Here is a 21794-nt window from a genome sequence, read left to right on the forward strand (position 1 = left end):
GCAGTTGAATAGTTTACCACAGGGTTCCTGCGGGTCCTTAAAAAGTCTTAAAAGGCATTGAATTCTTCAAAATAAAACTAAGGCCTTAATTGGTATTTAAATGTCTTAAATCAGTCTTTCATAGGTCTTAATTTTTAAAACATCATAAATAGGATTATATTATTAAGATTTATTTTTGTAATCTAAATAAAACATTAAAATTGACATTTTTTTTTATTATTTAAAAAAAATAACGGCTCGCCATTATTGCTTCCATCCCAATAGCGGAACCAATAAAGCGTTGCTGTGGCCGGGACATTTGGGAGATGCACCATTAACTTTTTGTCTGGAAAATATGGGCAAGTGTAAATGTTAGAAAAATTGGCTATCCAGCCAAGAGTTTTCTCCATGGCTAAAACCAGTACCAGGGGACATACGTGAGGCACAGTGTATTTTGTGTAAGAACTTATTCAAGCTCGGAACGATGGAAATTAAGGCAGGGGAGTCGCACATGCGAAGCACAAAACACAAAGCGTCAAACTTGAGTTACTGAGAAACAGCCGGTATTTCTCAGTTTTGTTCCACCCTTGTCTCTGCAACACCTCCACTTATCACCATATCAAACAGAAAACAATACAAAGAAAAAATGGCAGAATTGCAACAGGTGGAGGACGAACTGAAGAATGCATGCAGTACCATGCTATAGCTGCAAAAAATACTTAGCACTGGTTATGTTGTGGCTTTAAAATTGATTTGTTTTGTTCCCTGCTAAAAGTTTGTGAATTCAGTTAAATATATCTGTCATTTGTGTGTTTTTAGCTTTCTTCCTGTATGGGAAGTGTTTGTGTTTCTTGTGAATTTGGTCTTAAATTTTTATTCCAAGTTGCAATAAAAAGTCTTAAAAAAGTCTTGAATTTAACTTGCCTTATGCTGTAGGAACCCTGTACTAGCTATCTGAGGTCATATTTCACATTGGATTAGCTTTTTGGTAAATACTTTTTTAGTAAATCATTAGAACTTGTCAGAATTCTCCTTAATGTGATCAGAGGAGAAGCAGACAAACTATGACAAACTTTCTCCTGTTGTTTTTGTTGCCCTGGAGGGATGTTGGTATCCATCATCAATATTACCGGTACTGCCCCTTCTGAAAACATACAACCAGCAGCAAAATGGAGATAAACTTACACTTTGCAGTGTTTGTTTCTATTTGCTGTTTGGTGGATGAAATACGTTGGGCAACACTTTTATTATAAAGTATATCTCAGCAGATCGCTTCCATAGGAAGCGGAGGCCATCACTTAGAGCCTGTAATTACTATTGACTGAATGCTTTCAGCAGTTATCAGCCTCCAAAGTACTGTCTGAGTGAGGTACTCTGAACCGCAGCAGTATGGAGATACTGAGCTACCCGGACACCTTTGAGCAAATAATGAAAAGAGCCTTTTTCTTTAGTCCTCCTTTAGTCCTCCTCCTCCTTTTGGCATTTCACTGCTCTTTTAGGTAGTGAGGGTTGTGTAAACTGTACAGAGGGAGATGTGTGCACCTGTTTTATCTCCTCTGTCTAGAGAGCTCCGGGTCAGGGCGTGATAAGCAATCTGCCCTCATATCTTTTATTTCCCTTCTCCTCACCTGCATGACTCTCACTCCCTCATTCTCTCATTTTGTGTCTCCCTTTTGCCTTTCAGCTTGCTCCTACGTTGCCTACACAGGGATATTTTCGCTGAACCCCCAGAGCGACGCCTTGCGTATTCCTAGGTTGTTTTCTGTTCTGTCTCGTGTTTCTTCCCTTCCGTCTGTCCGTACATCTTCAGCCCCCTCAACCCGTCTTAGGGTAATCTGAGGAATCTATCTGCAGACGTGAAGCTGCGCACTGCACCGCTCTGCTCTCCTCTGTGTTGAAACACTGATAAGAAGCATTGCTTGGCAACGCTCCCCCAAGCCTGCATCTTTCAAATCAACAGATGTTCCTTCACACACACACACACACACACACACACACACACACACACACACACACACACACACACACACACACACACACACACACACACACTCTGCTCAAGTTTTATGGATGCAGAGCTTCAAAGTGCCCAGCTCCTACGAAATTTTAGCAGAGCCAAGAATGACTCTATCTGGAACATCTTTGGCTTTCATTTCAATGTTCTGAGGCAGCCTATATTAGTTTGTCATTAATTTCTACTTTAATGGGATGTAGTCAGCATACTCTATCACAGTGACCACAGCCAAAAGCTTTAGGAGTGTGACGTTACATACAAGGCATAAACTCTGGCCTTGATCTAAAACGGCCACCCAAGAAGAAAACAGGAATGCTCTCAGACTTGTAAGTGTAAGCAAGTAAGGCAGAGATTTGTGTTATTGGAATGAGGGCATCAAAAAGTAACGCTCTTTGAATGGATGTTTGGACACCTAATAGAGCCACAGAGCCCTCCTGTGATCTCCTGCAGTAGTAAACTTCTACTTGCAACCAAAATTAACCGAAATGTCAGGCAGACTTCAACCCAACAAACACAAGACTAGTGATAACCTCTAAGGTGTTTTCTTGTTTAGGCAGTTTTGGGAGAACATAAAATATATATTTTTTAAAGAAGGTCTAAAAGTAGACGTTGGTTTCATATTTCTGTGTGTAGATGTGAGCCACGTCTTTTCTTATTCTTTGATACGGAGCTCCGTCTCTCCGTAATCTGCATGCGTCATGTTCCTGTGTTGCTGGGTTTGCCTTGTGAGAGATGCCTGAGCATGGCCCGTGTTATAGTTCACAGTGTTAGTGGGATTCTGTAGCAGAGGGCTCACCAACATGGCACCAAGGGGCCCTCAGGGGCCTCATGGGGAGCCCACAGCCACTTCTGAAAACAGCACAGCTCATCAGTGGGCTAAGATTGAATTTTTTATTTTATTTTGTTACCCTTCTTTTTTAATCATTTATAGAACATTTCATCATTTTACACACTATTTTAAGTATTTATAGATTTAAAAATGACAATATTAAAGAAAATTGGGAGTTAAAAGAAACAAAAAAAATATGTTTATTATGTATCAAGTTAAGGTGAACACTGATCCCTCCCACCATCCTTCCTTCCATCCCTCCTTCCTCTATTCCTTCAAATCCTTCCTCCCTCGTTCCATCCTATCCCTCCTACTTTCATTTTTTCCCTCCCAATTAAAATGTTTATTATGTATGAAGTTAAGGCGAACGCTGATCCCTCCCACCATCCTTCCTTCCATCCTTCCATCTCTCCTTCCTCTATTCCTTCAAATCCTCCCTCTCTTCCTTCCTTCCTTCCTTCCTCTTTCCATCCTATCCCTCCTTTTTTCATTTCTTCCCTCCCAATAAAAATATGTTTATTATGTATGAAGTTAAGGTGAACATTGATCCCTTCTGACCATTGGGCAGTATTGGTAACTCTTCCTTTACCTCAGTACCCATGAAGTTGCCCTCGGCCTAAAAAAGGTTGGTGACCCCTGCTGTAGCAGTATGACTGCGCCACCTATGGGTCTGGCATGCTTATGACAGCAGTTTCAGTAGGGCTGCGTGCGCTCTTGCTCACCGCACTGACTCTAAACTATTTATGAGAAGAGATACCATGTCTGTCTTTATGTTGACAAAGTAACCAGGTGGATCTTTACTTCTAGTCTTACTAGCATTGTTTCTATGATGATGTGCTGCGCTTACAGCTGAACTTCGGCTGCCGTGCGCAGTGAGGAATATTTGTTCGACCAGCAGGCTCTTGGCCTTCCAGCAGGGAAGAAAAATGAAGGAAAAGCTGTGTGTTTCTGAATTCCCCTAACTCTATAAGCCATGTTTGTCATCGTGGTCCCTGTGAAAACGGAGCTGTTTCACAAGCCGGAACTCTTCAATCTGCTCTCTGGACCTGAGGGTTTCTTGCACCCACAGTTTGTTGCTGTTACAGCAAACAAGTCACTTGCAAAGTGCAAATGCTCTGAACCAAGTAGCATGCACAGCACAGATCTCGTCCTGTCTAAGCGGGCGATCAATCGCTGCCAGTCTGTGCGGACATATTGGCCTCAAAGCTTTATACTCGCAAACAAAACCCACAGTCTCTTTGATGTTATGGGTGCTGGTATCTCCAGTATTACATATTTTAGTCCAGGGTGGAGCAATATGGATGAAATATGTATCACAATATAAGCTTTTCTTGTCAGTTAATATGAATGACTCTGTTTTGCTTATTAGAATTAAGGACCAGCTGAAAAAAAAGTTGAAAATCTATTTAAACATAACGTTTAAAAGAGATCTTATATTACTCATATATAGGCAATGTAAATATCCTCACTATATACTTTTTTTATAATAAGAGGCCACACATCCTGCTGACATATTACTTTTGACAAAGGCCTGTTTTGTAAACCCAAAAAACTGTTTAAAACAGCTGGTAGTCATTCTTTGTAGTTTTAGATGACATGTCATCAGCTATTCCACTTCGGTTTGGCTCCAAATCCTCTTATTATGTCAGGGAATTGGACTTAAAAAAGTATTTTCTGCTTTAAAGAGAAAATCATGGAAAGCAGATTGTGATTTATGCATTACATACATTTTAAGCTATTAAGTTGATCTAGCTCCAAAATAATTATTAATTAAAATGTTTTATTTTAGTTTCTTTGTTGGAGCATCGCTTTATGTTAAACAGTAGCTAAATCACTGTTCTCTCTAAAATAGAAAACAAAAATGACATATTTTTCCCTTTGCTGCTTTTTTAGTTTTAGTGGGTGAATTAGCATGCTATCAGCAGATGTGTTTCATTGCTGAGTCCTTGTGATTATACCTTTTTCTATTTCCTTACAAACATCCACTGGGTTATGTATGCAGGAAGTCCAAGTTTAGCGTGACGCTGTGCCAAGACAACACCGCAGGATTTAGTCTGCATGTCCTACTTGCTCTGTGGGCCCGTGCTCAATCAGATCTGATTACCGGGTGTTTCTGGCTATTGGTTTGAGATTTCATCCTGGGCTCCACTTTATGAAAATATGTCCTTTTATTCACAATGCCTGTTGAAGCTTTAGTCTAATGGACACAGAGTGGGTTCTTTTTTCTGATCCTATGCTTGTATTGTGATAATCAGAGTAACCATTCTTTACCTCTTTAAGGTTGACTATGTCTCTCACCCTGAAGCAGCAGATTGTGACGTTATCCAGCCATTGTAGCTGCTGATTTTTTACTCCAAAGTCCTTAAATTCTCCCAGGTCCTGTTCCCTCATCCTCTTTTTATTTTGGATTAGCTTTGAGTGGGTAGCACCATCTTAAAGCATTGATTCTCTTTTTTTTTTAATAACACAAAATAGAATCCCATTTTCTCCTGTTCCCACTCTTTCTGTTTGTTTTGGAGATTAACGTTGGAAGTCGTTGCCGTCATTCTGAGATTTAGGTTCTTACTTTAAAAGGCTGTGATGTGGATGTTAGATGTGAGCCCCCACAGATGGCTCTAAAGCATCAGAGAGAAGCGCTGTATGATGATATTTTTGCAGCTTGTGTCACAGTTAGCGAGCCTTATTGATGTAAAGCCACCAAAGTCACATGGACCGTGACCCGCTTACTTTCAGGTGGTTAACCTGCTTACACTTTTCAGTCCAATGCGTCCCATATTGTAAGCAAAGAGCATGCCGAGTCAGTGTTTGGCAGGGTTGTATACGCTTTGGTCTCCATGTGATGGTAAACAGAGTGGGGATAGCTTACAGATTAGCGGTCTTCAGTGTTGACAAAAGGGACAGCAGAGGGGGAGCCGAGAGCGGAAACAGAGCCGGCCACACACACAAAGCCTTGAAGTTGCGCGACGGTTCTGTCTCTCTAAACAGACAGGAGTTGACGGAAGAGGCTTCAGCCACAAAACTAGACTTTGATGTGCTGTCCACATTGTTTATGGCATACTCACTGCTTGGGATGGATTCTGGTAGTTTTGGGGCTTTGTTAGGAGAGGCAGAGAAGAGAGAGGTCTGAATGTTTTTCTCTCTGCTTTCAGATTGAAAACCCCAGGTATTTGACGGAGAAGCCCATTCCCTTACTGTCACCAGTAAGTTGTGTCAGGTGTCTTTTTTTGTTTACTCTTTTATCGTCTTTGAGCTCTTCAATCATTTCATAACCTGTTTTTTTTCCTTCTTATCTCTGTAGATTTTGAAGTCAAGCTTTGAGCGGAATAGTGCCTTTAACTATGAACACGGCCTACAAAGCAAAGAGGTATGCAGCTCAGCTTGAAAAAGGCCCAACCAAATGTAAAGCTGACTGCTTTGATCAGATCAGATCAGATGCCGTATATAAGTAAAAAAAAACAATGAATGGTTTTCAAAAACGTCCAAACAGAGATCTGAAAAGTATGGCATGCATTGGTTATCTTCCATCTTTCCTTTGGCTCCCTGAATAGAAATACTTATGTCATAACGCCTCCTCAGTATGAACTTAACAAAAATTTAAAGCAGGTTGAAATATCAGACATTCGATGAACGTTTGTAGATTTTATTGAGTAATCAGAATATGATACCAGTGAAAAGCCAGCTAAGTTACTTAGCTAAGAGGAACAGCTAAGTAATTTTGGAGGAGCTCAGACATCTGCTGCTCATGATAGACACCATAAATATTAGGGGTGTAAATTACATCCATCATGGTGACTGATTCAGTATCGATTTCATGACCCAACGATTCGATTATTTTCAATACCCACGATATGATTCGATTCAATTAGTTGGTTCTTTTTTTTTTTTTACACACCTTACAGGCTAGACAATGTTTCAAATTTAAAATAAATAAATGTAAGCTGTAATATCAGTATGCATTTTTTTGTAGAAACAACAGCAAATAACAGAAGTAGAAAAGTTGCACTCCACCTAGGCCTATTAAAACCTCATTCACTGAAAAATAATAATGCCCCTGCGTTATAGACGCTAAAAGGCTTTGCATCAAAAAATACTGAACAAAATCAGTGCAATGGTGGAATGCAATACCTCGGCTCCAGACGTCCCCACCCCCTCCAAAGACGCTTCCCTGCACCTCTTCCAAATTGTAGGTGAGCGCAAACAGTGCCGCAGACAGGAGGCCGGCTTTTTTTGCTTTTATGTCCGAAATTGCGGAAAACAAACCAGGAAGTTTGACCCGCTAGAAGAGCGAGCTGCGTGAGAACGCTGGGACCCTTTTTCCACCTGCTGCTAGAGTATAACCAGGAAGCGCGGTAGGAGGGCAAAATAGGTTTAGTGCCACCACAGCACGGGAGGTAGAATTACACCCATGAGCAAGTAGATAAAAATAGACCGGAGGGGGAAAAAAACATGAATCAATACTCTTGCGGACGTATCGATGCATCGGATCTTTGGCTGTTGGATAGATGCATCGATACAAAACGATTATTATTTACATCCCTACTAAATATACCAACTTAGTAGTGCTTTTCAATAATTTGGCCTTTTAATGATGAGCAGCAATGAGAAACCTGTAGATAGGAGCTGAATTTATTTCTCGTTTTGATTAATTAATGACACATATAAATTAATTGTTTCATAAGATATTTATTTATTGTATTGCGACACTCATCATCCTCTAAATTATAGAGCTAAAAACTGAGAACTTCTTAAAAGGTCTGGAAAGACTGAAGAGTGGAGTAAAGGGTAACCTTCCAGCAGGACACCCACCCTAAACATAGAGCCAGATATGTAATAAAGTGTTGTCAAATTAAAGAATATCCCTGTGCTATAATGGCCTAATCAAAAACCAGACTGACAAACATGTACATTTAAGGCAAAGACACCTGATTTAGAAAGAGCTTTTTGATTAAAATGGGACCCTATGTTTAGGTTCAAAGGGTACAAATGCTTTAGAAAGGCAGAATACATTCCCATCCTTTAGCTTTTTCTATGTAGCCTACTTTTATATGACAGCAAGAGTATTAAATGGACAAGTCAAATCCCCGTCTGCTTTAAGGTGTTGGATACACCAAAGTCATTTCTAAACACCCATATACATGGCTTATATTGTTGGAATGGCCAAGCCCTCTGAGAAGACAGAAATATTCCCTACCTCCTCCGATGACTCTCTTTCTTTCCTTATGTGGATTTAAGCAGAAAATCCTATTCTGAAAGCATGCTTTGAAGTCCCGTCTGACCCTCCCCAACACTTCCAAACCTCCAGTCATTTCTTCCACCAAGCACCTTAAACGCAGCGTTAAATATAAAACTGAGCATGACTCGTCTGTAATCGTCATGGCTTTTTTGCGGCTGCTGCAGTCACTTTGACGGCTTTGCTGTGAGGAGGATGCAGTGTGGAAAGGGCTTCTTGGGGATAAAGGGAGACAAAAAGACACTTAGGACATAGAGGGGAGATGTTCTTTACGTCCCATAACACTGTTTGCTGATTGTTCTTTAACCTAAAATGACATGGCAGCGATATCTGTAACCTGATGTAACTCAGCTACTGAAAAAAGAAACATTAGAGAAACATCTTTGGCTTTTTGATCCTGCCCTTGACTGGCTGAACGGCTTAGTATGGATGAACGTCATGGGAATTTATTCTCTGCACTGAAAGCTTAAAACACCTGTGATCTGATGCTACAGAATATAATGTTACGAGTGATTTTACTTTCTTTTTTCAGAGGTTTTTTGTTGCAACTGTATGAAGTTTAGCCAAGCTTATGTATAAACATTTTCCAAGTCGAAAGCAGTTGGGATGCAATCCAAATATTTGCTAGATGATGAATTAACCATGCCAGATTTTATTTAAACTAACAAAATGCTCAGATGTTTTTGAAAGTTAATCTGTGCATACTGTAGTTTCAAAACACAAAAAAAGTTCATGCAGAAGAGCTAAGCATTTTCTTTATTTTATTTTTTAAAGATATTTCAGTTTCTATCAAATCCCTTCCTATTAATTAGTCGACAGGAGCATCCAAGTCTGCTTTTGGGTACAAGCTGCCAGCATCTTGTGGTTCTATTTACTACAAAGGATGAGCCTAGAAACCTGGTTAGAAATGGGAAGTAACATTTGGTGTCACATTGTGACATGGAACATTTTATGAGTTAAAGATTTGTTCTGTAAAAATCTCACCCTAAGTGCGTCAAACATCTGTGCCAACTGACCAAGTTTGCTCCCTTCATGGATTGGGATCAGGAGCCGCACGAGATCATTGATTTGACTGCAAATGGCCCCCAGGCTACATTCCTTTACCAATAGTGTGAGAAGGCCCCCACTACGAGCAGACCTTTTTTTTAAGCAAAAACTGTTGAGTTATTTCTACTGGTGCAAAATACAAGGCAGAGAGAAGAACCCAGATGGACACATTAGAAACAGGAGGTTTTGTGGCAGAAGTAAGGCATAGTTTTTTCTTTTGATGTCTAGATTGGGGAAGTGTAAGCTGAAGAGACCGTCTTTGTCTTTTATTGTTTTTGCCTTGTTCAGAGATGAGGTTTACTAAATAAAATGAGAGGCACCCTACTCCACTATCATAGCAGGGCCCCACATTTTTTATGATCAGTGCCAAAAGTCCACACCTGAAGTTAATTAAGAGGGATTTTTAAATCTTTAATTAAAATAAATTTTGTAATACTTCATTAATCCCATAGGTAGGGATGGGAATCGAAAACCGGTTCCTGTTCAGAACCGGTTCCGTATTTTCCGATTCCATGGCATCGTTTGGCAGCTCGCTGAATGATTATTTTTTCGATTCCCGCAGCACCAGAGCCGAGAGCGCCGGCTCTGGGGAGCACGACTTACGTCACGTTTTTTACGTAAGTTACGCAACTTACGCAAGTTACGCAAGTTGGAAGAACTATTCGAGGAGGAAGACAACGCGCTGCGGTCACTTTGTGAATCAAAGCCCCGTCTTTCCTTAGCCCAGAGGGTAGATCAGGAAATCCAGCTCTATAAAAGCTTGCCCTCCATACCCTGCAGGGATAGCGCCACACTGTGGTGGAACAAGCAAGATACGCTGCCCTTGCTATCTGGACTGGCTGAAAACTACCTCTGTGTGCAGGCTTCCTCCACCCCACCTGAGAGGGTGTTCTCCACGGCTGGAGACACCTTAAGCCCTGAAAGGTCCTGTGTCCTTCCAGAAAAAGCAGATATGCTCATCTTTCTGCAAAAGAACTGTTAATTTTCCCTACTACTGTTTTATAATTAGTATTTTTTGTTATTTAAAATAGGTTATTATCCCATCATTTGTTATTAGACATTGTTGGTTATTAAGTTTGTTCTTGTATTCATTTTTCATTTAAACACAGATGTTACTCCATTTTCACATTTCCTGTGGACATCTTGATCTTTTTGAGTTTGTAAGATTAGGCAAAAGTTAAGTAAACAAAGTTGATTCTGATAATCAAACTGTTTGTTCTCCTTTTTCCCCCAAATTGGAATCGAAAAAAGAATCGATTAAGAATCGAATCGTTTCATAGAATCGAAAAGGGAATCGGAATCGTGAAAATCTTTTCAATTCCCAACCCTACCCATAGGGAAATTCGGTAAGTTTCTTGCTTAATCTCAAATTAAACACAATTCAGAGTTTTTTTTGTACTTCAATTTCAACATCTTTCCATAAATATCTTGTTATGCAATGCACAAAAAATAGAGAAATAGAAAAATAGGGAACACCAAACAATACATAGAATGAATAAAATATTCTTATTAAATACTTTGTTCTGTGCAAAGTTAAATGTCCCAACAACATAATCATACAAAAGTCATCAATGGCAATCCAATTTTTTAACCAATGAGGCCTGGATGTGGAGTCACACACAAATTTTTTGCTAACAAACATTTCATTTAATAGTAGTGAGTTTCAGACAATCATTGAAGTTCGCAGAGAAAAAGTGTCTAAGAAGTGTATGAGAAGAAAAGAAATGCCTGAGAAGAGGCAGATATATCCCAGAATGCTTTGCGCAGAGAGCGCTCCTCGCAAAGCATTATGGGATTTGCTGTCAGAGCAGCCTGCTATTGACATAGGCTGTCACTACCGAACAGTGGCGACAAAGATGCCGCAAGCAACACACGGTGGAGGAACAGTTACGTGAACAACAATGACCAAAAAGTAGTGATCGTCTGTCGTAATGGTGAGTTAATTGAGTTTACTATAAAGTCCACTATATAGTCTCCACTCTATATAGTGATTGAGGGATTTAGGCGTTAGGGCGGACGTTCGGACACAGTAAGATTGAATGAGCTATGAGAACAGCATCTTTTAAACAGAGCGTGCACGAGGACAAATGGGCTCCCGTACAGTATGTTCTTGCATAGGTTTAATATATAAATAGGTCTCTTAATTGCGAAAATCCTCCACAATACCTTCAGTGTGAACCTGCTTTCATTTGTGAAGATCACAGGACACCAGTGACAAATTTGCCAATCCTGGTGTTATCTGACAAATGCCAAGCGACCTGCACAGTGGAAATTGGTATGGTCATCCTATGCTCATGGGATCGGTTTCTAACTGCTAGTGCAGACACATGCACATTTGTGGCCTGGTGGAGGTCTTTTCTCTTCAGGCAGAGGTAGCGGTCCTGCTGCTGGGTTGTTGCCCTCCTACGGCCTCCTCAATGTCTCCTGGTAGCGCCTCCACCCTCTGGACCCTGCACTGACAGACACAGCAAACCCTTTTTGCCATAGCTCACATTGATGTGCCATCATGGATGAGCTGCACTACCTGAGCCACTTGTGTGGGTTATAGAGTCCATCTCATGCTTTTGTATTGTGTTGTTTACGTGTCTCCTTTATTTTTTGGAGCAGTGTATATAGACACCCCTGAATGCTCTTTGCAAGGATGTGTTGTATACTGTTCTTTGATTACTTGATTGGCTATATTTTTGTTAATAAACTCCTGAAACACACATAAAAAGTTTACACTAGAATTTTTGGAGAGAGACATAAAGAAACCTAAAATTAAGGTCAGTAGATTTATACCTAAACTAAATATATAATACCTTTGTTTTTTCCCATATCCTGAGGGCTTTCCCTAATCCTAACGTTGGCGGATGACAAACCTAAACCTAATGTCAGTGGATTTAGGAAACCTTAATTAAATTCCAGTTGGGACCGATTTCAGACATCTGGGACCAACTTCCAGCAATTTCTTTTGGCCCTTTGTTATACTTCTGGCATTGTCCGCAAAAATGGCAGCCTACTTCCCTCACAGTGGAGTACTCTTGAATCATTTTGAATTGTGGAGATACAGTAAATATTAAATTGTTTGATGTTATAGTCTAATTTCCATTGATTTTGTTTATAAAATGGATTAGGACCTCGATATCAATTCAAAACAAATATGAGATACTTCATGCTTGTAACCCACACCAACATTTCTAAACAGCAGACTAGGTTTGCTCAATTATGGAGAAATGTACAGTCTTGTTTATTTTTACTTTTAAAAACAATAAAAATGTTTGGAGAAACAATGTCTTGATTAATTTTGAAAAAGAGTAAATGTCTTCTTTTTTAATATATTCTTTTAAATTAGCCGGTAAATACATATATTCAAATTTATGATCATAAATATTAGTGGTGTTCCCATGGATCAGCACCCCTCAAAATTGTCCCAATTTTGATGATTGTAGATCACCAATCAGCACCATCTTTTGATACCAATCACCGAAACCAATCATATGTATCTCTTACTTGGCAGCCTGTAGTGGCTGTGCCTGCAGCGTCTGTCCCTATTTTCCCTCACTCTGCAATGCAACAGTAAATCCTAAAACATTGACATGTCACACTTTTGTACTTTGTAAATAACCTGAAATTTGCATTTAGTAATGGCAAAAATTCGTCTGAGGTTAAGCACATCAAAATGTATCAATACACCGATTGCAACGTGACATTTTAAAAAAGCAAAGTATGACAAGTTATGCAGGGGCACTACAGAAGAAAAGACTGCGAACGAAGCAGCGCACAATTATACCTCCTCCATGAGGTTTTTGCATGGTTTGTCTAAATTAAGGGGATTTTTTTTATTCAGATTTGCAAGATCACCGTTGTAACATTTCTGCTTAAATCAAAAAATGAAGAGCCAATCGGTGTGATCGGCCCTCTAGGATATCAGTATTGGGATCGGCAGCAAAAGTTCTGATTTAGCATCCCTAATAATTATGTATACAGTTTATTTATATAGCAGAAAATTCAAAGAACGTGCCACCTTAAAGAGACATTACAGAATTGTATGATGATACTGCCACCTGTGACCAAAACACAGAACTGCAGCACCCTTCTGCTCGTCTTGTAACTCTTTACTTTTATCACCTTACCTGGTCGCTTCTGAGTATTCACAAAAATCATCTTAAAGATAACGCTTCAGTTGTTGGTTAGGTTGGATCCATTTAACATGGACATGCTTGACGTCACATCTGCGGAACAGTGCCGGACCTTCTGACCCAAAGTTAATTGAGGAAAATAGGCTACAGCCTTATGGATGCATCGGGACTGAACTACTGAGATTTAAACCATGTTTTAGTCATAAAAGGGTAAAAAATAAAAGACAGTTTTAAAGGTATTTTTCTGTAAAGACATACAAAATCTCTCTCTTAAGGTGCTTTAGAAAGACATTTCAGAAAGATCTGTTACATTTTTACCTTCCGCAATCCAGCTGATTGCACAGACATGGGCAATGTGGAGTCAACAAGTAATCTCCATGTCATGTATTTAATCTACCCAGATTTTAATTCACGGTGAAGATTGGACTCACCTGCTTCAGTGGCTGGGTAGAGCAAATACATGACATGGAGATGACTTGTTAACTCCACATTGCCCATGTCTGTGATTGCATCAAGTTATTTACCCTTCTCCCAGATGTGCATATTGTGACAGTAGATATTCGCTTATTGTGTCATTGATTCTACAGCAATCCGATCATGCAGCCTTCTGCTGAGGCCCCGGAAGGCTGACTGGAGGTTCAAAGAGACAGAAGCAGACATGCAAAATCAACATGGAAACAATGATTCATAAATACTTCCTAGGTTAGAAAAGGTATCGGTAAATTAGCTCAACAGGTGGCTCAGTTTTGGGGGAGTGGCGGTCTAGAGGTTAGGGCATAGATCTTGGAATCCTGAGGTCCTGAGTTCGAGCCCCACTCCCACAGACTGCCACTCTGGGTCTCTAAGCAAAACCCTTAACCTCACACTGCTCCCTGGGTGCCCCACAATGGCAGCCCACTGCTCACCAAGGGGATGAGTTAAATGCTGGGAGTTCATTACTTTGCTTTGTACTTGTGACAATTAAAAAAAGCTAAAGAAAAAAAAGTTAATATAGAAACATTTAAGCAGATGAACTCTGAGCCAGTTTTCTTGTCCATAAGGATGAAAGGGAACACATACAGTACAGGTGGTCACAGTAAGAGCTATATCTAGTAGAGAAACAGGACTAAGCACTGAACAACAGGCCCAACTTTATCATCTACAATTGCAGCTGTTGAGATGCACCACCCTTCGTTCCCAGCTGACATTTCCATTTCTTTAAAATAGCTTTCAGTTATGACCTGAGGTTGGTAGTAATTAGTTACATTTACTTGAGTAACTTTGAAAAAAAATGTACTCTTAAGAGTAGGTTTACTGTGCCGTGCTTCCTACTTTTACTTAAGTAATATTCTTGTATTGTATCACTACTCCTACTTGAGTAAAATCTCTGACTACTCTGTCCTCTGTGAGTAATTTAAATTATTACAAAATCGGGTAAAAAGTAGACTTTAAGAGCGGAAGTTACTTACCCTGCCCTAACATGGTAAGAGAGTATTTCTTTTGCACAAATTTGTTCTTTTAAAGTATGAAATTTATTTGTATTCTTTAGATATTTGAGTCTTTAAAAGGCCAGAACTTGCACATTAAGTCTGTTTGCCAGCTTCATTTATAAACATTAAATCTGTTTTTATTATCTATCATTTATTCAGTACTTTTTTACTTAAGTAATTTCTTTGATGACAACTTTTTACTTTTACTAGAGTTAAAAAAATGGTAGAGTAATTCTACTACTTGACCTACCTCTGAGTAAGACTATTTTATTTTTTTTTTTTTCAGTTTTAAAATAAAAGCTTATTTTTTGATAGTGGTGCTAATTTATTGAAATACTATTACTGCGAAGTTGACAATGGCATAATCTCAGCAGTGAAAAACAAGCTGAAATGCATGCAGGATATGTTCAGGACCTACAGCATGAAGGGCAGCCGTAGCCCCCGTATCTACAGACAGCTCAAATCCATCAAATAAGAGCATAAAAAACACCTTTAGTGTTGACACAGCTTGACTATTGTTTATGCCCTTCACTGGGAGTCTATGTGTGCAGGGCATGCCTTGAGGTGGAGCATTTCCCCATAAGCTTTACTTACACATATGTGACAGCTTATAGGTGAGTTGTGGAGGATGTCTTGCAGGAGCACCAAAGTCCCACTAATCCTAGAGCATACTCTGAAAGTGCTTAGTGTTAAGAGGGCCGGGCCTTTATTTGGAAATTCAATTAAACTGTGACTGATGAGTCAGTTTTAGCTCAGTGCAGGCCTAAGGCTAGAGATTACAGAAGATACTGACAAAATGATTAAATCACACAGCCTTTCTTTTAGACTTTGTGTGTACATGCCATCTTGAAGCTTTTCCCTCAGTGCCTGACCTCAGGAAAAGTTGGCAGCAGGCTGGTAGATGTGTGTCAAGCAGTTGTTGTGTAATGGTCGCAAGCCCCTGACTGGGGATCTGACCCCTTTGCTTTCTTATGCCATAATGAGGCAGTCTCTCTAATCTGCGACTCCTCTGGGATGGCGCTTGGGTTCTGAGCCTGTGATTTAGAGGGCCATGGCCTGTCTTATCTGATCGCTTTTCAAAGCTAAAAAAGAGTAACCTTGTGAGTCTCAGTAGTTTTTACGGGGACTAGATCTGCAGCTGGCTTTCAAGATTGTGCTTGAGGTAGGAAGCCATTGGGGATTTAGTGTGTTTCATAATAATAAAGTTGCTATTTCAAACACATCTCCTCTGTTCTTGTTACCTTTGTGCTTTATGGATTTATATCAGAGAAATTGATTGATATTCTCTCAGTCTCATACTCACTCACTCTCTTGTCTGTTTATAAAGCTCCTTGTCAAAATAAAGTGAGATAGAATTGTAGCCAGAAGGTTTGTCCAGCCTTATTATCTAGAAAGAGAGATATAAAGTAAGATGCTGCTAAGTTTAGGAAATGTTCTGTAAGTGTTCTTCAGCAGATACAACACAGCAGCTGAATGGGATTCCTCCACCTTTTTATCTAATGATTCCACAATTTTCATAAACCACTAAAGTTGAGTTGTTTTTTCTTTTTTTGGTGCCTTTTGAAATGGAATCTACAGGGATGGAAAGATGGACTGTTATAGAGATAGATGAAATGAAAGAAAAAAAATAGGGAATATATGTTATGGCCAGGGCTCGATGTTAACCATTGCCCGATCGCCCAAGGCAAGTAGTTTTTATTGTCGGGAGAGTACAAATTTCATTGCATTTGCCCGCCGGGCAAGTGCAATGATCGCAAAAAAAATTATCACTCAAAATTACTTTAAAATCACTGACATTCGCCGGCGCCATTTTTGTTGATTTATAAACATTCTCGCATCATTTGAAAAAGCCGTGTAATTTCAAAAAGCCACGTGATTTTACGCCAGATGGCATGAATTTTGTCCGGGGATTTTTGTCCGGCGCGAATCAGACACATTTTTTTCGACTTGGCAGGCTAAGAAAACAACAACAAGGCTATTTTACCTTTGACCCATTTCACCCACCACCCAGAAATTATGTAAGACTGTGGAAACCCTGTATAAAATAACTACGTATAATGATTCTCTAGAAAAGTCACATTATATTAATAGTATTATCTTGTATAAACATACCGTGACTCTAAAATAAGTCATTCATTTGTGACATTGACTTCTGTCTTGTGATTTATCTTAGGTTTTTAACCTGCCAAGTTTTTTTTAGATTTTTAACATTATAATTTATATTTTTCCAAGCATACAGTTTAGTTTGAAAAGAATGCGCAGGAAGGATTGAAAAGCATGTTAACACTGTAATGTAGGCTTGAGTTCATTATCGCATGCATATACACACCAGGAACCTGTAAACTTAAAAAATACTGAATTACAAAAAACATTTAAAAAACAAATATGTTTCATTGATATATATACAAAAATGAATATTAGGAACTATATTTATCAAACATTATACTGGGCAAGTAAAAATTGTTTCTGGGCAAATGAAATGTAAAAGTCACTTGCCCTTTGGGCAAGTAAAAATCCTTAACGTCAACCCCTGGTTATGGGTAAAACAGACAAGTCATAAAATATGTTTTGTGGTTAAATATGAAAAGTATAGAAACAAATATTTTTCAATATTTGTTTTTTTTTTATCATATCAATACTTGAATCAATGTCTACACTTTGTAGGTCTACCCCCTCATCCACCCCCACACACACACAGACACACACTCACTTAACCCCCTCCCCCCGTGGCATTCTTACAGTGAACAGAAAAAGAAACCGTTTCTGCCGCGCACCCCCCCATCCAGCCCTCCTCCTTCCTTCCCCAGCTCTCATCCTCTCAAAACCAAAGTGTCAGAAAACATGGCATCTTACAGCGCTCGCTTCCACTCAGAGGAAGAGGAAAGGGAAGGAGCTGTACCACCCAGTCGGGACTGATTGAAGACATCTCACAAGCCTTAGGTGTACGACATTCCTCCTCCTCCTTTCACTGGCGCTTTTATAAACAAGTTTCAAACACCACTGATCTAGTTTGACAAACTTTCTCCAAAGAGCATTTGAAGACAGGATAAGAAAGTGACACCCCCACATGAGCTTTTTTTTTTGTTTAAGGCACCGTTAGAATCAGGTCCCTACATTTTTGCTTTTCAGTCAACGCCTTCTCTCTCTCACTCTCCTCTGTCTTTCTCTCACTTCACTTCCTTTTGACTTTTTCCTTTCTACTCTGACAAGTCTCCTGTGGTCCTCTCAATTGCACAAGAAATAGCGTTAAATCAAGAAAAAAAAAAGAGGGAGAAGAAAGAACTGAATGCTTAAACGAGCTCTGTCAAAGATGCAGCTTGAATGTAGCTCAAGTGCTATAATGAGGAGCGTCATCCGGAAGGCAATTTCTGCATTATAGTTGGACTTTTTATTTTTAAAGGGGCTCTAAACGGGAAGGGAATTGCTGACTTCAGAGCAGAACTTGAGCTCTTAAATTTGAATCCACTGTTTCAGTCCCAGAGCGGGGCTGCATGTAGTTGTGGGTAGCTGATGTCTACATCATGTTCTGTCAATATTTACGCACGTAAACAATATTGTCCTTAAATCATGATGTTTTCTTTAATATTTATCTCAGAGATGAGGTCTAATGAGCTTTCCCTCTGCCAACTAACATTTTGGGTTTTTTTTTTTTTTTTTTTTTTTTTTTAGCTTAATGGTTTTGATGACAAGAACAAACAAACAAGCCTCGGGATGTTTTTAACCACTGACTCGCTCACACATATACTCACACACACTCTCAAGCAATTTTTCAAAGGAGTAACGTTGTCACCCTGCTGCAGGTTTGATTAACGCTCCAGAAGATACACAGACTTTACATGAGTGGTGGCATCAAAGCAAACAGCCAGACAGTTATTCTGTCAAAGGTTTCCTTTGTGCCTTAGTGAGCTGTGTGTTTGTTAAAGGAAAGATCCTCTAATTAAAGACAGCGGAAAAAAAAAAAAAAGGCAAAACGGTATATAAGCTAAGGAAGGTGAAAGAGTGTATTATTGAAAGATTAATTTGTAAAAATTGTTGGGGCTTGAATAAGATGGTAGAAAAAGATGTTGATCATTTCAGTGTAAACAAAGCATATTTTTAAAGCTATTTTTGTTGTATATAAAAGGTCTTAGTTATGCTGCATTTCATTTGTTCGTTTGGTATTATTTGCCTTTATCCCCACCAGGCTGTAAGTAGGGTATAGAAACAAGGGGAATACTTCTTGCTTATGGGCTGAGAGGAGCATTCAAATGTTTTTCGCCATTACCAATTTAAAATAGCAGCAGGAAACAAGATTTTAAAGAGGAACATGTGCTTTTGAAAATCTTGACAAGATGCCAAAAGTACTTTTAAATTCTCAATAATTTTTTGCGTCAGTAATAGTGTAAATGCTCTCAATCCTGACGCATATCTGCTCATTTATCACTCAGTTGATAGTTTTATTTTCCTTCTGTGTAGAGAAAGATAATGGAGCATGGACAAATATTGTCTAAACCTAATTGCTATTTGTTTTTCTAATATTCATACATTCACACATCAGTATCAGGTGGATTTATCACCCGTAGGGAGACCCTAGAGATGTCACAATCTGATATCGGGCTGATATTGGGCAAAGAACTAGTATCGGATTATATCAGTGTCTACGTAAAATCTACGATATTGTCATGCTGATAAAAGCACCGTGCTTCTGTCTAAAGAATATGTAACCTGTTTGCTGATAGTAAATGGGTCAGTTGTTGTTATAGAAATTGTTCTCTGAGCAATACGTGATCAAACCCCTTCTAATGTTCCACACTACTAAATGAGTATTAGAAGTATGGATGAGCTGTATTGATATCATATGTGGTAAATACCGGTATTGGTTAGTTCTCAAAGGTGCTAAATCTGTATCGTATTGTAAATGAAAATGTTATATTGGGACATCCCTATTGGGAATGTTTAACCTTCACTAGAGACGGAAAACCAGCAGCTTTGCTTTTTGTCTCCATTATCCCGATTTATAACAATTACCAACACTGGAACATGTTCACGTCTATATTTATAGCACTGTGAGTATTGTTCCCTCTAAGCTTTGCTCCTGTGCGATCACGCACTGCTCGCTCAATCCCAGCAGACAAGAAAACCTAATTGGTGTAATAAAATCACGAACACAAACTGCAAATCAATTTGACCAATAACATTTTTTTTTCTGTATCCATGTATCATTCGCTTTTCAACTTAAAATCATCAATGAAAGTACAAGAGACAATCCCCCCCCCCAAAAAAAAATGTCATTACATAATAAAGAGAAATAAAAAATGTATAAGAACAAATGAATAGAAAATACATTCAACGTATTTTATTCGGCTTTCGTCTCTCATAGTATCTCGTTTTATTGAGCACTATTAGAAATTACCTCCGTCTGCTGGATACTGGATGGGCCAGCCGTCTGGTGCACAATCTACTCTTCAAAATATCACCATTAAATCAGTTTTAGAATTTGAATACATAATCAAAGCGTTATTCTTTACTATTTTCTTTTATTACAATTTTTCTGCGTTCTAATAATGAAGATATCCTTCTATCCAGAGGTAGAAAGGACAAATAGTTTAATACATATTGTAAGATCTATTGGTGTTACAGTTCAAGGAAATAGAAGAGTATCCACTTTATACTATCTGCCGTTTACCAAGACAATTAAACTGCTTCTAAGTCAGCAGGGTTTATCTAAACTTCCCTGCTGTGTTTCCATACTCTCGAGTGTACACAACCCTAAGTTGTCCCATTTTTTTTGTGTGTAATAGCCACAAACTCGATCCATTTCTCACTTTGTCTTGGTCTATCACACAAAACCCCAATGACTTACATGGATGTTTGTGGCTTTACGACCCTCACTTGCTCCCTTGGCCTCAGAAAGTTTACATGACAAGGTTTTGAAAAGTTCATAGAATTTTCATGTTAGACTTTCCCAAATTAGATCCATGTAGTGTAGTGCAGAGGCTGAGGACTTACCTTAGCTAGATATGAATCATTAAACTCTGTTTACTTCCTCTGATATAATTGGTATGAAAAATGCTTTCAGTTGGAGTGATTCATGATTGGATTTCTCTGGTTTAAATGGACTGAAACCAAGAAGCCTCTTTTGTTGGAGATCTTTTCTGAAATTGTCCATGAAAGCATTGAAACCGGTCCTTTCAAAAATGGCGTATTTGACTAAGAACACTAAACTTTTTAGACTGCCTGTTAAACAAGTAGTACATTCATTTTGTCCATCATTCACTGTGTAAAGTTTTGGCCACACCTTTATTTCTATTCTGGGCTAGAAATGATTCACTTTGCAAATTCAAGTTTTATGTGAATGTTTTTTTCTTTTTTTGTTGGAGTTGCTGTTATTGGTCCTGCATCCATTCCAGTAGATTTAATATGGCTTTTTTCCGCCCCTTTATTTTTAAAACACACAAATAGACAAAAACTTTACTTCCATTCACTTTAGAGAATAGTGGGGAGGGTAAAGGTGTCTACATAAAAGCCTTCTGAATGATTTTCACAAATCTTATTATAATTTCTTCATATTTGGATGACTTTTACACAAATCAGTGCCAAAAAAACTGTATATGTTTGTAGATGTTTTCTCATCCATTTTTGGCAGCAACTCAATTACAGAGCAGCAGATGCGGTGGAAGACCATCATGACACGATGTTTCCTGTGTTCTCAGACAGAGATGAAGATCAAAGTGTTGGAGGCCAAGCACCAGGAGGAGAAACTGAAGATGCAGCAGAGACATGATGCAGATGTTGAAAAGGTAAGAGTGAGCAACATGAGGACATGGCAAACTGAGTTTGCCACCATCTTAATCACCAGTTTAATTCTAATTATTTTACCTGTGTTAGCTTTTTTTTAAGCATTAAGGGTTTTCTTTAAATAAGAAATGATTAAAGCATATCCAAGTATTTGATTAACTAAAGTTAGACTGGCCCCCCACAGAAAAATATGAAAAAGATAACCCCCCCACCCCCCCCAAAAAAAAAAAAAAAAACAGTTTCTATTAATAACTGTAACTATGGATGGAAAAATCTTCTATGCAGCCATTTAATCTGCATGCGATGAAACAATCCTGTTTTCAAGGCT

General features: G+C 38.9%; 1 protein-coding gene across 3 annotated transcripts in view; it reads left to right on the plus strand.

Moving 5' to 3' along the window:
* The window catches only part of cep112 (centrosomal protein 112), a 182547-nt gene that overhangs the window by 15858 nt on the left and 144895 nt on the right, over window positions 1–21794 (plus strand). For 2 of the 3 annotated variants that reach the window (XM_038307796.1, XM_038307798.1), the window contains exons 7-9: window positions 5972–6022; window positions 6121–6186; window positions 21382–21468. In XM_038307796.1, coding sequence (XP_038163724.1) covers window positions 5972–6022; window positions 6121–6186; window positions 21382–21468 — 204 coding nt within the window. The remainder of the gene's footprint in view (window positions 1–5971; window positions 6023–6120; window positions 6187–21381; window positions 21469–21794) is intronic. The other variant, XM_038307797.1, reaches the window with a different exon arrangement.

This window comes from Cyprinodon tularosa, unplaced genomic scaffold, assembly GCF_016077235.1.
Source record: "Cyprinodon tularosa strain WSP-4 unplaced genomic scaffold, ASM1607723v1 ctg62, whole genome shotgun sequence".
In the NCBI taxonomy this organism is placed as follows: Eukaryota; Metazoa; Chordata; class Actinopteri; order Cyprinodontiformes; family Cyprinodontidae; genus Cyprinodon; species Cyprinodon tularosa.